Source organism: Carassius carassius, chromosome 19 (genome assembly GCF_963082965.1).
Source record: "Carassius carassius chromosome 19, fCarCar2.1, whole genome shotgun sequence".
Lineage (NCBI taxonomy): Eukaryota > Metazoa > Chordata > Actinopteri > Cypriniformes > Cyprinidae > Carassius > Carassius carassius.
Window position 1 is genome coordinate 11,418,744 of NC_081773.1, and position 14,824 is coordinate 11,433,567.

The following is a 14,824-nucleotide window of genomic DNA, read 5'->3' on the forward strand; positions in this document are numbered from 1 at the left end:
AAAAATAAAAACGAGAACAAATTCTTTGTACAATTCTGCGGCGAGTCACACAATTGTTTGCTTTTAGATTTTATATCGAGCTCATAAACGGAGCTCATTCTGCCAGGGAAAGCCAGGGACATGACATGATATTAACAGCCTAGCATCTCTCTCCCTGCCTCTCCCGGGACACAAGTGTTAATCGGAGCCATCAGGTCCTTTCCTGCTGGATCAATGTCAGCACAAATTTCAGATTGCTTTCCTGATGCACGCCAACTTATCTGTGATTCAACTTTAATAGGTTATTGAACGGCACAAGCATTTAGGCAGCAGGGCTGTATTTCAAGTTATTGACAATCAAATCCACACAACTTTCTCATTACCATACATTAGGACAAACAGAATTAATCTTTGGGGGCACTGTCAGGTGAAAGGACAACACTGTGATTGAAAGAGGTCACAACCTGGGTTGTGGGAAAATGCATTACTGATACTCAGTTGATCTCTTTTCTGTATTTTTACCAACTTTCTATAATATGTTGAGCTGAATATATCTTTCAAATTCATATGCATATTCATTCTACCAATGCATAATAAGAAATATGTAATATTGCACATTATTTATAGGTCAATAATCAAATAAGAACAAGTATATGTTCGTGTCAGCTTGATGTGCATGTTGACACTGCAAATACTTGAAATAAAAAATAAAAAAAATCCATATTGTCACTCAAATTATTATAAATTATTTTTTTCAAAAGTTACAGGAAAGACATTTCTCACAAAATATGATAATAAATCATTGTATTTTAAATGTTCTATTCATCAAAGATTAAAAAAAAAAATCATAGTTTCCTTAAAATGTTAAGCAGCATATAAAAAATATTTAGAGCATATTTAGTATAGGGACCCATTCTCACTATTAACTAGTTGCTTATTAGCATGCATATTATCTACATATTGGCTGTTTATTAATATTTAAAAAGCACATATTCTGCATGAGCATATTCTACATCGCTAATCGTATAACAACTACCTTGCCAGCTATTAATACGCAGCAAATTAGGAGTTTATAGATGCAAAAATCATAGTTAATATTTATATATATGTATTTTTTTTTTTTTTTGTGTGTGAGAATTGGACCTTAAAATAAAGTGTGACCACAGTATTTTAACACTGATAATAAGGAAATGTTTCATGGCTGCTGAAAATTCAGCTTTGTTATCACAGCAATAAATTAAATTTTCAGATACAAAAGTGTTCTTTGTGTGTGAAATTGTATTAATATTATATACTGTAACAGTATTACTGTATTTTTGAGCATTACATGCTGCCTTGTTGAACATAGGGCACCATTAAAAAAAATCATACTGACCCCAAACTTTTGAATTGAAGTCTATGTTTGTCAAAATGAAAAGTAGTAGTATTAAAACAGACAAATATGAAATCAAAACATATTCACTAGTGGTCTCAGAGTAGTGGGATGCCACTGTATATAGAAACTGGTTTCTAAAAAAAGTCCAGCAGAGTCTAGCTGAATATTGAACACTGAAATGTGTTCCTTCTGTTGGTTATGAATGTGTCATAAACACTGGGTGGCCGTTTAGTGGGTCCCAGCTGCTGCCAGCAGTTCTTATACTGCAAATGTCCGCCATGGCCTTGAATCACACAGAGCAAATTTCACATCAAAAGCAAGAGACTTCACACAGGCGCCGAACTGACGGTACTCTCTTAGAGCTGAGGGAGAATGTGGGAAACCTTTTTTAAGAGAAGACTGAGCTACATACATCTACTGTCTGGGAGTAAAAATGTATTACAATAAAAGCTAATCACTTACAAAAAAAGCACAATTTTCTTCCTGTCCTTCAAACTCGGTTGAATTCTAAAAGAAGAAAATGGGACAGGATAGGTACCCACAATTATGATTGAGATATTCACATCAGGGCTCTGTTTTGGCTGGTTCTGTGACCACAAACAGCTTTAGCCTACAGCATGTGTGACTACAGCTTACTGTAGTAAACAGCCTCAGCCATTAGTGCTCCAAAGGTGTCAGAAAAATTTCACTCAGTATGTCAGCGCCCTGATTATCAACACTGAAATCCTGCCGGCTGCTGCAAACTCGCCCGAATTTCTCCTGAAGGTGCTTTACGCGACCATTTATTTTAATAACTGAATTCATAACTTGCCACATTGCAAACACAAACCTTAGCTGCAAAGATAAAAGAAGACAGGTTAAAAGTTAGCAATAGCATCCATTCCTACCTTTGTTTATTCTGCCAAATTACAAAACAATTACTTTCCCCAAGGACATTTCCAATGCACAGTCATGCAATTTTCATACTATGGGTCTTTAAAGAACACAGCTGAATAAATAGATGCTGCATCACCTCATTTCACTGTGCAGCATGATGCAAAGTAATTTTGTCCTTTCTAGTGGCTTCATTACAGTCTAATGTGTTCTTCAGGACACTTCATAACCAAAAAGTACTTGGATGGGAAAATGAGGGGTGCCGAATCAAGCAGAGCTTGATGAATTAGATGACATTTCCATTCATCTGAAGGTCAAGTGGTTTGTCAACATCGATGAAACCTTGAGATGTATGACTGGCTGATGCACCGCATACCTCCTTGTGAACCTCATTGTCCGCTGGCAAGAAAACACATAGGGAGGTTCGTGTACATATAGACTATATAATTTTTTTGTATTCAAATGGATGAGTCTCTTTAATTGTGTAAAGGAATCATTTTGTGTGTTTACGAGTGCCTAGGGCCTTTATAGATAGTTGGTTGTCCAAAGTGCCCCATTCTAAGCTCCTCGTTAAGACTCGCTTGTTGCCAGATAATTACAGTCACACAGGAGCACTTTCAGTATCATTTACCAAACGCTTTTTAGTTGTAACAAATAAACATACCAAATAAAATCACTAGAGAGTTATTGGAGATTACTTTCAACCAAATTGATCTAGCTAAGTTTACAATACCCACACCAAAACGTGTTTTCATTTACAAGCTAAGGGCCCTGAGCATTTTTCATAAGCCCTATCAAATATCAAACAAAACAGTTCTACCAATGGACCAATGAAAGTCCATAAAGAATTAAATTAATGCAAATTAACTAAAACTGCTAATCCACAAAATGTATCCATTTCACTGCTTCTCGCAGAAGAAAAACAAAATGACACTCCCCTGTGGAAGCTTGTGTTGAAGAGCCTTCAGCTCTGCTATTTGTGCTGCGAGAGGGAAAGAGGGTGAAGAGGTGCGGCATTCTGCATTCGTCTCCTGAGGGAAGGATTAAAGCAAAGGGGTTTGTTGCTTAAAACAGAGATGAACATATTCGCTCTTTGTTTGACTAGGAAGGTTTAGATTCATTGTGCAAGCACCAAATGAAAATACTCACCAGTTGTTTGACTGTAAGACTTGGATTCATTGTATACAGGCGATTTTTGATAAGCAGTTGATTGTGCGTTCATAGTTTCATAGCAGTTTGACAATTCTATTTACTTACATTATAAAGAAGACCACAGCATAACAGCAGCCGTATAAATATATAAATAAAAAACAAACTGAATTCATGTTGCCATTGCAATTCAAAGAGAATTGGAGATGCTGATTGCTATTCGTATTGGACATGTCAACACAAATTTTACGAAACAATACACTCTGCTTCATAATGCGTGCAAGTGTACAAACAAACCCCAAAGATCAGCAAAAGGCAGTGCCAAGTGTGTGACATTCGACATAATTCAGAGCACAGGGTAATCGTCCAACCAAGCAAACATGCCAGCCCTTCATGCTCTGTTAGACCAAAGACCAGAATACACTGAGTGACATTTATGTTCTTTTATTTTCCACTTTAGTGTTGCCTTACCCTCTCCGCAATGACATTTCCATGCACTAAGCAGAACAAAGATTTTCACTTGTAAGATCCATTTGATATTTAAGCATATGCTGTTTTTTCACACAGTAATTAAACCGTGGCAGCAAAGACAGAGGAGAATAGCACATACCCGGACAAGCCCGTTCGCAAGGCCTGATGACTTTTTAACATGTATTTGTAGCCGGTTAGATTTTAGGATTTTAGTCTTAGGGAGATTCAAGCTCTTACCCCAGCATGATGATACAACAATATTAAAAAAAATAATGATATCTCAGTTTGGTTAGCTAATATAAATCTGTATTGGCAGCATATGTGAAAGTAAAATTTGTTATTCATAACCAGTATATTTGTGATAAGTAATGGCAGCATTTTTGGAAGTACAATATGTTTACACTTAACATTAGTTAACATTAGTAAGTTAATGCATTAGGTATCATTAAATAGCAATGAACAATACCTTTTTACTCCATTTGTTTATCTTCATTATAACATCTACACAAACTGGACCTACTGTTCAAATGTTTGCTGTCAGTAAGTTTTTTATAATGTTTTTAAAGGAAGTCTCTTATGCCCACCAAGATAACCTTTATTTGATAAAAAAATTTATTTTGTGCTAAGTATTAACTAAAAGAAACTTGTACTAACTGATCTTAAAATATGTCAGTTCTGTTGTTGTGTCTCAAAATGTACAGTAGTGTTTTTATCTAAGGCACATTTATAAACTTTACTTAAATGTCCTAATTGATCTATGGCCTAATCCTGGCTAAATCTAAACCCTGTATGTGAAACCAGGCTTTTAAATCTGCAAAACACATTTTAGGCATAATATTAAGATATTTGCATTGTGCAATAAAGAAATACTCAAAATAAAGTTAAATTATAATTTTATGCAGTAAGCCTTAAGTGTTAATTGAATTGAATTGAATTGAATATATATATATATATATATAAATTATTTAGTTTATTCCTGAGATGGTGCTGAATTTTCAGCATCATTACACCAGTTTTCAGTTTCACATCACTCAATTAAGGGGGTGGGGGGGGGTATGTTTTTAATATATTTAGTAGGTCTGCACGATTAATCGAATGTGACTGTCATGTGCATTTTGTTAGTAAAGCCAGTTCTGTAATCAGCAGTAAATCATCATCACATGCTCTAGATGGAGCAGCAATTTTTACTACAAAAGTTTACTACATATGAGCCGTACTGCCCAACAAAGGCATAAGACTAGGGATGCACCGATACCACTTTTTCCAGTACTCCCCAATACCGATACTTTTATTTTTGGTACTTGGCGATACTGAATACCGATACTGATACTTTTATTGCATTCGTAATTTTTTTAAATATAGGGTACAGAAACCAAAAGAGTATGTATAATATTAGCTGGTTAACTTAATTTATTAAATAGATAGTCAAACCAAAATTTATTCAGACACCTTCAATATTTCACATTATCACATTATTAGAGTTGAAATAATTATGAAATCGAAGAAATATTTTGCAATAATTCATGCTGCTTGCATTGCTTCTCAGTGTACTACGGCTCTGTGTAGTAAATACTGTTCCATCTGAAAGCATGGGAAAATTCCACATTTAATACAATTTTTACTCCAAACTCCCTTCATAACATCAGTCGAGTGTTTGAAATAAATCCTTTTGTGAGATGATGTGGCTTCTTACCCATTTTGAGGCACACAACATATTGCATAGTATTCTAAGCAGGGATAAAGGCATTGCATTATAAATATGCTTTATTTTAATGAAAATTATAATTATAACAACTCCGTAATAAACTGTTTATTAACCCATATATTGTCATAGTCGTGTGTTTATTAGTTACGCTGAATCCATAAAAGCAGTTAAATCTTCTGTTTATCCAGCTACCACTTTAGGCATTTCCTGGGTTTCTTCTTTGAGGCATCTTTGGAGTTTCAGCACAAGAGCGCCCTCTGGCCTTCGGATGGAGATTTAATGCTGATCACAGAACTGTGCTTCACTGAAAGATATGCATGACAATCGCAGCTTCTGTTGAATTGCGATTTCGATTCCATTTTGATTTATCGTGCATCACTAATATTTAGCATATTGTTTTTAATATACTAAATTAAATCATAATATAAATACATAATAAAATTATTTAAACAATGTTGAAATTTAGTCTTTTAGAGAGGCTGAGATGAAAGACATGGATCTGAACCTCTCCTAGACGAAGCCTAGCAACAGCTATGATTTGTGGCGACATTTGATGTGGCTCAGAAACTGGCCACAGAATATCGTTGTGCACTCCGATTAAAATCCAGTCAGATACCAAAGACAGACGAGCGCTGTGCTCCTCTTCAGGGCTTATCACTTTCTTATTGCCTCTAAGCCACGGGGAAGAGGAAGTTCTGAATGAAAAATAAGCTGGAACAGAATTTCTTGCAGCATATGTAAACAGCATGCCAAAGAGTATATCCATCTTTCTGCATTAGCTTATTTTATTGGTAAGCATGCATTTAGCTCTACGCAAAACTGCAAACATATCCATACGGATGGGTTTCTCCTCATTATCAAACACAGCAGACTTCCCGCCAAAACCAGAGAAACAAGATAATTAGTCATGCCGGGCTAGGGCCTGGGAAGCAATCTGACACAGGAATATATTGATTTAGGAGGGAGGGTGAAGCAAACAGCCGAAGTTAGGGGTTACTATCAATCTTCTCCTCCAAGTCTATCAGTATATGATGAAGCACGTATGCGTGCTCGCTCACATCCACTCGTTCCAACAGCTCGCCGGACAGCTTGTCAGAAAGAGACAAATGTAAGTGGGAACTAATGTCTCTGTGGACTCTGGAGGGAGTTTACAGCCTCCAAACATTAGGGTTCTGCTTTTTTCGACAAGTTTAAAGCTATCCCTTAAGGCGGCAGACTTTTCGGATGTAGTCAGCTTGCTAAATCGGAGGATGATGAGAGGAACGGTAACAGGAAAAAAAAAATCCCTGCATTTGAAATGCCGCCTCTGCATTCATAATACAGCGATCAGTCTCAGGTGTGGGTTGTCTTATGGAACACTGCTGCTGATGTATTTAGCGTAAAGAGCGCTGATCTATTTGCCAGGGATTCGAATAGCCCCGCTGTGATTGGTTGTGTGTGTGTGTGTGTGTTTGCTCTGTCTGTCCTTGTCTCCTTCACACAAACATAAACACTCACAATAGTCCCCATGTCCCCTAAAAGCAGGAATGACTTGAGGATAAGTATATTTACAGCTATGCCTCTCACATGCAATTGCGTTTCCGTGCATCAGCAGGCATGCTGAAGGAGAGATAAACTGTTATGCAGGCAGCTGAAGGCTGAGGCTTTGAGCTGAGGATTTTATTGTATCGGTAGTTCAGCGGTTTAATAATCTGTGGAGACCTGCGACAGCGGAACTGGGCGGCTAATTGACGGGCTGTTTGGACAGAGCTGCGGGAACGCGGTCACTTTCACGCTCCCTCAGTCCTGTGTTTCTGTCAGGAAGACGGAAGAAGGAGCGGGGGGAACGCAGAGAAGAGCCAGACGTTGAGCCCGCAGGGGGACCTGATCTCACTCACACAGCACAGAACTCTCAGAGAGAAAGACATCCTACCTCAGGAGAGAAGAGTGCCAGCTCCTCGCTAACACAATGTGGAACACCTGTTACTGCCAAAAGTCCTCACATGTCTCTTATCTCAAGCTGACTCGACACCGCTCCATCTCCAGAACTTTTGGCTGCTTCTGCAGCTACTGTACTCATGCTGCACTTTTGCACAATGCCTCAACAAGATTGTTTTATTTTTTATTAAATTGTTTTATGTTTTAGTATAGTAGACAGATGAAACTGTGGGACGAGGGCAAGATGTGAGCTGGATTCAACCCACGTTTCTCACATAATCACCATGGCTCAATGTGTCCGATGCATGGAGGTCTATAATATTAGAAAAAGCTATCTGTTAACATGCAGCAATGACACTTGCTCAGTTGGCATCTAAAAGCAGAGAACCGTGTCTTTTTAAACTCCGAAACATTTAATTACCAAAAGTCCTGAACTGTTACATGAAACTCGGCAGAAAAGCATTTTACACTTTTAAGAGCCCTCCAAAAATAACTACTGTAATATATATATATATATATATTTAAAAAATTATGAATTAATGTAAATGCATTTTAGTAAGAGTCAGAAAGTATATATATATTTTTTTTTTTAAGAAATTAATACTTTTCTTCAACAAGGACACATTAAAATTAGAAAATACAACAGCAAAGATATTTTTATGTTACAAATAATTCTGTTTCAAATATGAAATAATGAAATCCTTTTTGGATTTGGTGTTCATGGTCAAAAATGACAAGCAATTTAAAAATTGCTCATAAATCTCCTAATACGCTAAAGCTATTATCACCAAAACTTGGTTTCATTCTCAGTTTTGACCACCACAAGCGTAACAAGGTGGGAAAAAATCTTTAAAAAAAGTACACAAATTATGGTTAAGCAGCACATTAGTTCAACATTAATATTAATAAATGTTTCTTGTGAACCAAATCAGCATATAAGAATGATTTCTGAACGATCATGTGATACTGAAGATCACAATAAAACAAAAACATTTTAACATATTCAAATACAAAAGTTGTTTTTTTAATTGTTCAAATATTATTTTATTCAATATTTTATTCAAACCAAAGTCTTACCAACCCCCAAATTCTGAATTCTAGTTTATATTTACACATAATTTCTACAAACAAACAAAAAAAAATTTTTTTTAATGTATTTTTATTAATAAATAAATTATGAGAATCAGCAAGTACTTTGACGGTCAATGGAGAAAATGTACTCCATAATGAAGCAGCAATGCTGCAGAATGCAGACAAGATACCTGACATATTGAAAACTCTGCAGTGGCAGGTTTTATTAAAAGCATGTCACCAAACCCCAGGAGTGGTTCACTCACATATTCAGTTCTTTTAAATCTATTAAAGCATGTACCTCTCAACATTTCTGTTCCAGACTGACATGAAAAATGCCAACAGTGGCCCTTTAATAATGCCTGTCCTCACCCTGGGCTTTAAATCATTCTAGGTCAGTGTCACTCAGTTATCCATAGGAATATATGCACAAGGGATGTGTCCTTGCTTAAAACTAAATCGGAAAGTGCATCTGCAAACAGAGCAAGCGGGAGAGCAAACACACACACAGTGGAGCAGCTAAAAGGACCAAAGACCTCCATGAACTTGCTGGACTGAGCAAAACCACCCACAATCCCCTTCACCACCAGGAGCTGACAGTTAGGTGGAAAGGAAAATTGAGGCACAGCTATTTATATTCAATTATGTCTAAACATCTTATTATGATATCTATTGTGAGCAATTATCATGAGTCAATAACAGCTGAGTGTTTTAATTATACCCCATGTCGAGGGGAACAGAAAGCAAATAATGCTGCAAATCACACACACACACATGTACAAACATGCAGGCGGAACGTGTTTTTTTGTCATGATAATGACTTTCCAATGACTTCTATTGTTTTATACTAAACGAATAATATTTTCTTTCCCTCCCAATCCTAAATCTAACTCTCACAGAAACCTTTTTGCATGTCTATTATTTTACTAAGACAGTATTTAGTTTGTTTATTAAGCTCATTTCAGGCTTTACTGTGCTTGCTGGGACATTTGGTTCCCACTGTGTAGAGTGAAATTCCTAATATTACTAAATTAATTCCAATAATTCAAAATTATGTCAGTGTTTTTCTATTTAAAAAAAGTACAAAGTATTGTAGCACAGAGGTTGCATAAGTGTTTTTATTCAGTGACCATAATTGCTAACAGTACCATCGATATTCTTGAATTTATGACAGTTTGTCACTGAGAAGCTTTGCTCATAGATTTAAAAAAAATGGCAAAGAATTGTCATGTGATGAACACACACTTGCTGTATTACACTTTCGAGTATTACAACTGAGATTGCTAAACTCCAGCTGAGTTTTCGGATCATCAACACTTTTTGAAGAGCTGTGCAGAAAATGTCTCTATGTAAGAGAAAAGCTTTATTTGGGGGATTTAAACTCTGGCATCTGGCAACCAACCCCAAGCATGAAAGCTTTTGAATGAAGGATTTGTGTTACCAATGCAAGCTAACAGAAATATAATCGTGTGCCAATATTGTAGATGACTTAATTAATCAAAAGAAGCATAAATGGTGATCACGGCGAAAGTACAATTAATTGTTAAGCCCTACCTTGAAATATTAGTACTCCTTTTAACCTTTGACAATGTCAGTAATTCAAAGACCTACTCATTTAAAATAAAGATTTCATGAACACTCTAGACTGCTGTTCATACAATTTTAAATACATGTCCTGCATGTCTTTTTGCTATAAGCTTTCTAGGAAGAGGAAATTCTTATAGTCATGAGCAAGACAAAATGCTACATTAAACTGAATGCGGTGAAATGGAAATGCAATTTTTATTAACATCAGCATAAATCAAAGACCATAAATTAAACATCTGTGCTTAGCAATGAACGGATATGAAATGAATATGCACACCCAATTTGAAAAATTTGCCTTTGATTTTTTTTGCCCTTTTGTTTGATAATAAGACAGTGTGATGATCTATGATGCAGACATTTGAAAGTACCTCTGTTCTTTTGATATAATGATTATTGTTGCAGTGTTTCTGAACGGGAAGAGCTCTAGGACATTGGGCGTGGGAATGACAAATGAACAGCTCATATTACGAGTGCAATTGCTGAAACCAAGTAGTGGGGCTAAATGCCAGGGATGTGATTGATCGAAAATATACCGCTTTCCCTGCTGATGCAGTCATTAAATAAACGCAGCATCTGGAATAGACTAGACACGAACATGCTGTGTGCTCTTTTCCTCAGGCTAGAGATCCACACGCACCCAGAGGCCAGCAAGCACAGCTAAGGTCATCTCTTACACTTTATGCTAAAAATATCAGCCGGTCTGCTGTTAATACGAAGCTTCCGGGATAGTCGCAATGATCCCGTTTACTCTTACATCTGCAGTCTAGTCACACTGGAGAGGCTAAAGAGATGCTTCTCAAAAATCACTCCTTTTTTTCTGCCCGGGTTGCGCAGCCCGTGGGATGGAGGAAGTGTCTCGTCATGCGTGGAGACAGCAAGATGCCTGTAACTAATCTAACTGACAGCCTCTCAGACACAGATCACAGGCCTGATGGGAGAGAATGGTGGAGCAGGGAACTTTAAGCAGATTAATTTATAAAAAAGTCCTTCTGTGACTGGTGAGAGGCAGATGCTGACATGGGATAGCCCATCCCATCTTCTGAAACAAATACAGTACTTATTAAAGGAACTTAACATTTATGTATGTATATATAAAACTCTGTCCTTATTTACTCTCCCTCATGTTGTTCCAAACCTGTATGACTTTCTTTCTGAAGTAATGCACAAATGGCACTGATGGAAGTGATGCAAAACCACCATAAAATGATCATAAGGCTAGAACAAATAGTGCATTATGTAATTGCTGCTATGTAACCATAGTAAAGATGATTTTTTTTTAGCTGAATGCTGTAAATAATTTTCAGTTTCTTGCACATGCCAATCGTTTCACTTCATAAGATTTCAATATATCGCCATGGTTTTTAATTTTGTGATGCCTGTATGCTCTTTTTGACTGTCAAGTGCCGGTAGCCACTTACTTGCATTTCATGAATCACCAAGAACCACGGTTTCAGCTAAAAAAACTCATGGTGAGTAATTTAACAGCAAAATGTAATTTCCTCTAAAAGCAGTTAACCACTGCTAATGAAACAAGTGCATCAAAAGAACCAAATCTTACCTGGTTTGAATGAATCACTTTGACCATATCAACTGATTCAATGTAAATATCACTTGTGAATCAGATATTGTTTCTTCTCTCATTACCTCCTAAGAGCATGTTAAAGAGAGCAAAGGCAGATTAATTTATTAATAATAATAATAATAATAATAAAAACCTTAAATTTTGGTCTTTTCATTTGTCACACACAGCTACAGTAGTTCACAAGTCTTACATACTACTTTTATGACACTCTCAAGGTGCTTTCGCATTCTTTTTGAAGCTCAAAAGCTCTAATCCCAATTCAATGTTGTTACACTGAAATACATTTTTCATAAATTCTCAAACTGGGTACCACAGAAGAAAGTAAGTCACACAGGTTTGGAACGACATGGAGGGAGTAAATGGTCTTTTAAATTCTGATGCAGATAACTTGTGCCTCTTGAATTCATCTTTGAATTCTTGAACAAACAGCAAGCACAAACAACTGTGAGGACAACACTCCACATTTGGCTGTCACAACTTTTACCGCTTTTCTCAGCTTTGCTTTTATCTTTCGGTAGAAGCATGGCATTTTCCCTGCTGTGGCCAATGGGGAGAGAGACTGTAATGAAGGGGTGAAAGAAAGTAGCAGTGGAAGAGAGAAGCCGAGAGAGTCTCAGACGTCACTTTTAATTTCTTGTATCACATGAATGGTACTTAGGATCAAACATATGTATACCTTGAGTGTAGCAGAAGACTAAAACTCAACACCACATCAAAGGGTCACTCCATGTTATGAAAATGGAGAACGTATCCATCTTGGGAAGGTATGTATGTCCAACACATCCTATTAAGACATGACAAATGTTCTTTGCTATTACCAAAGCCATATTCATTCATCCATCAGTACACATAACTTCAATAAATACGTCATGACAGACACATATAAGACCTTCTGGAGTGGACTTGGTCAGCTTATGAAATTTGTTTTATTCATTTTAACCAATTTAGCTAATGCAAAAATCATGTATGATTTCAGACTCTAAATATTTAATTCCAACAGTGACAGGTTTGAAATACAACACTGAGAAAACTTCACTCTTGGCAAAGATGGTATAAAAAGTAAGTGAGAGTTTTTACAAGGCAGTATTGTTGCCATGCACTCTCTCAGCAGCTGACACTGCTGGCGGTATCAAACAACAGAAAAGTAAATATAAAAATGCACCCTGCTTTTCTCCCTTGAGGAGAACAGCTGAATCCTCTGCTGTTGTCGGTATGTTATAAGAAATCATGAGTACAGAGAAACAGGACCTCTCTTTTGAACACAATGATGGTAGCAAGCCAGATCTGTGCCCTATTTACAAAGACTACTGTATGTCCAAATGAATAGTCACTACAGGGGAAACCAGAGAAGAAAGGGTATCTATCCACCTCACCTCTGACAGAAAGTGTGTCCCTTGTAAAGATAAATTTAATTTGTTTGCAACATCTGCAGACTCCCCAGTTTCATCTGAAAACAGAACCGCTTCTAAAGTGCAAATAAACTCACTATTCCAGCAGTTCCAATACAGGATTTTGGACATTTATTGCAACATGTTCTCGATTCTAATAATAAATGGCTCAACGTAGTTTTGCCATTAACTTTTTCTCTAAAATAAACTTCCTGAAGCAAAAGTTGCAAGCCGATAACAGAAACTTTTCTCGAGCTTACCACTGTAAAGTCTTCGGCCGAACAGTTCTGCCCACTGAAGTTGCAGCTCTTCAGCATCTCTTCCAGCTGGTGACCCGTCCGGTTGAAGATGTCCTGCATGTCCGGCGCTGGATACTCCAAATCGGTGGGCTTGTGGCCATCCTTGTTTTTGGGGGGCAAGCCGGTCAGGTTGGCCAGGTGGTAGATGTCGGCGTCGGTAAGAGCAGAAAAGCGGAAACGGTTGATGTTGCAGATGGTCACGGCGGGGAACACCATCTCTGGGGTGGCCTCCTCGTTCAGCGCCGTGACATGAGGATGCTCCAGGTAGGAGATGGCACACTTTGCTGCCTGGTATATAAAGAGTGCCAGGGACACCAGGAACGCGATAGCCCAGAGGGTCTGTCTGACACCCAGCCGGCCCGACACAAAGATATGGTTAATCCCATGGAGTGAGCAGGCATTGGCGAAGCCTGCCAGGTCCTTGGTTGGGGGGCTGCAGCTCTCTTCAATCAGGCTCTCCTTGTCCCCGTCCTGGTTGCCTTTCTGCTTCTCATCCTCCTCTGCAAATTTGATTTTGCAAACAAATTCGATCGGCATGTGGGCAGCCAGGTCTGCGTTTGGGATGCTTGGATAACAGCTTGGAGCCCCAGTATTCACTAAGTCCCGTTGCTCTGACAAACAAGATCTCAACTCCAGAAAGAACGGAAGGGAAAAAAAGCATGCAGAGCGAGAGCGGCCGCTGCTATCGCGTGCAGTGGAGGGAACTGCTTCTGTCTCTCAGTTCCAGCTCTCCAGTGCTGATGCTCCTGGTGCTGCGCTCGGACTGCTCATCTGAGCACTTGTTCGGCACGCTTAAGAGTCCTGCTTACCAGCTGTGATACACCTAGGAAAACAAGAAACAACAACAACAAAAAACATACAAATCTCCTTGCTTTATAGCCACAGAAGAAAATACAGCATTTTGACTCAAGCTAAAAGAGGCTTGGGGGGTATTCTTAATAATTCATGAGGAAGCAACACTGTGATTATTTCCTCTTCACCGGCACAAGCAGCGGCAACTCAAACACCCCCAAAGCTCTCGTCCTCTCGCTTTCTCTCTCTGTCTCCCGCTCTCTCTCTATCTCTCTTTCACACACACATGCGTACGTATACACTCGCGTCCCCCCTCGCTTGCTCTCTCTCTCACTTAATCCACTTGTTTGAGAAGCTTTCTTACCCCTTGACAACAATAAGTTTATTTCAAAGGCTGCTTCACTGAACATCCCGGACTAGATGAGAACATCAGGGGGGTCAGTGGATTTTAATGTCGGCCCCCACTCATCCAACCCCACCTTAGTCCCAGAAGACATCCTAATTGCGACAATAATGAGCCATGAGGAGTGAGCGTAAACAGCTCACAACTCTGAACGATCAATCTTCAAGTGAAAAAAGAAAAAGGGAAATAGAGAAAGAAAGGATATTGATCGTGCAGAAGCATCAGTCAAAGAT

General features: G+C 38.0%; 1 protein-coding gene across 1 annotated transcript in view; it reads right to left on the reverse strand.

Annotated features, from left to right (window-relative positions):
• The window catches only part of asic4a (acid-sensing (proton-gated) ion channel family member 4a), an 81,779-nt gene extending 67,352 nt beyond the window's left edge, over window positions 1-14,427 (reverse strand). Inside the window, exon 1 of the mRNA XM_059499823.1 lies at window positions 13,358-14,427. Coding sequence (XP_059355806.1) covers window positions 13,358-13,933 — 576 coding nt within the window. The 5' untranslated portion in view covers window positions 13,934-14,427. The remainder of the gene's footprint in view (window positions 1-13,357) is intronic.
• Window positions 14,428-14,824: the final 397 nt, after the last annotated feature.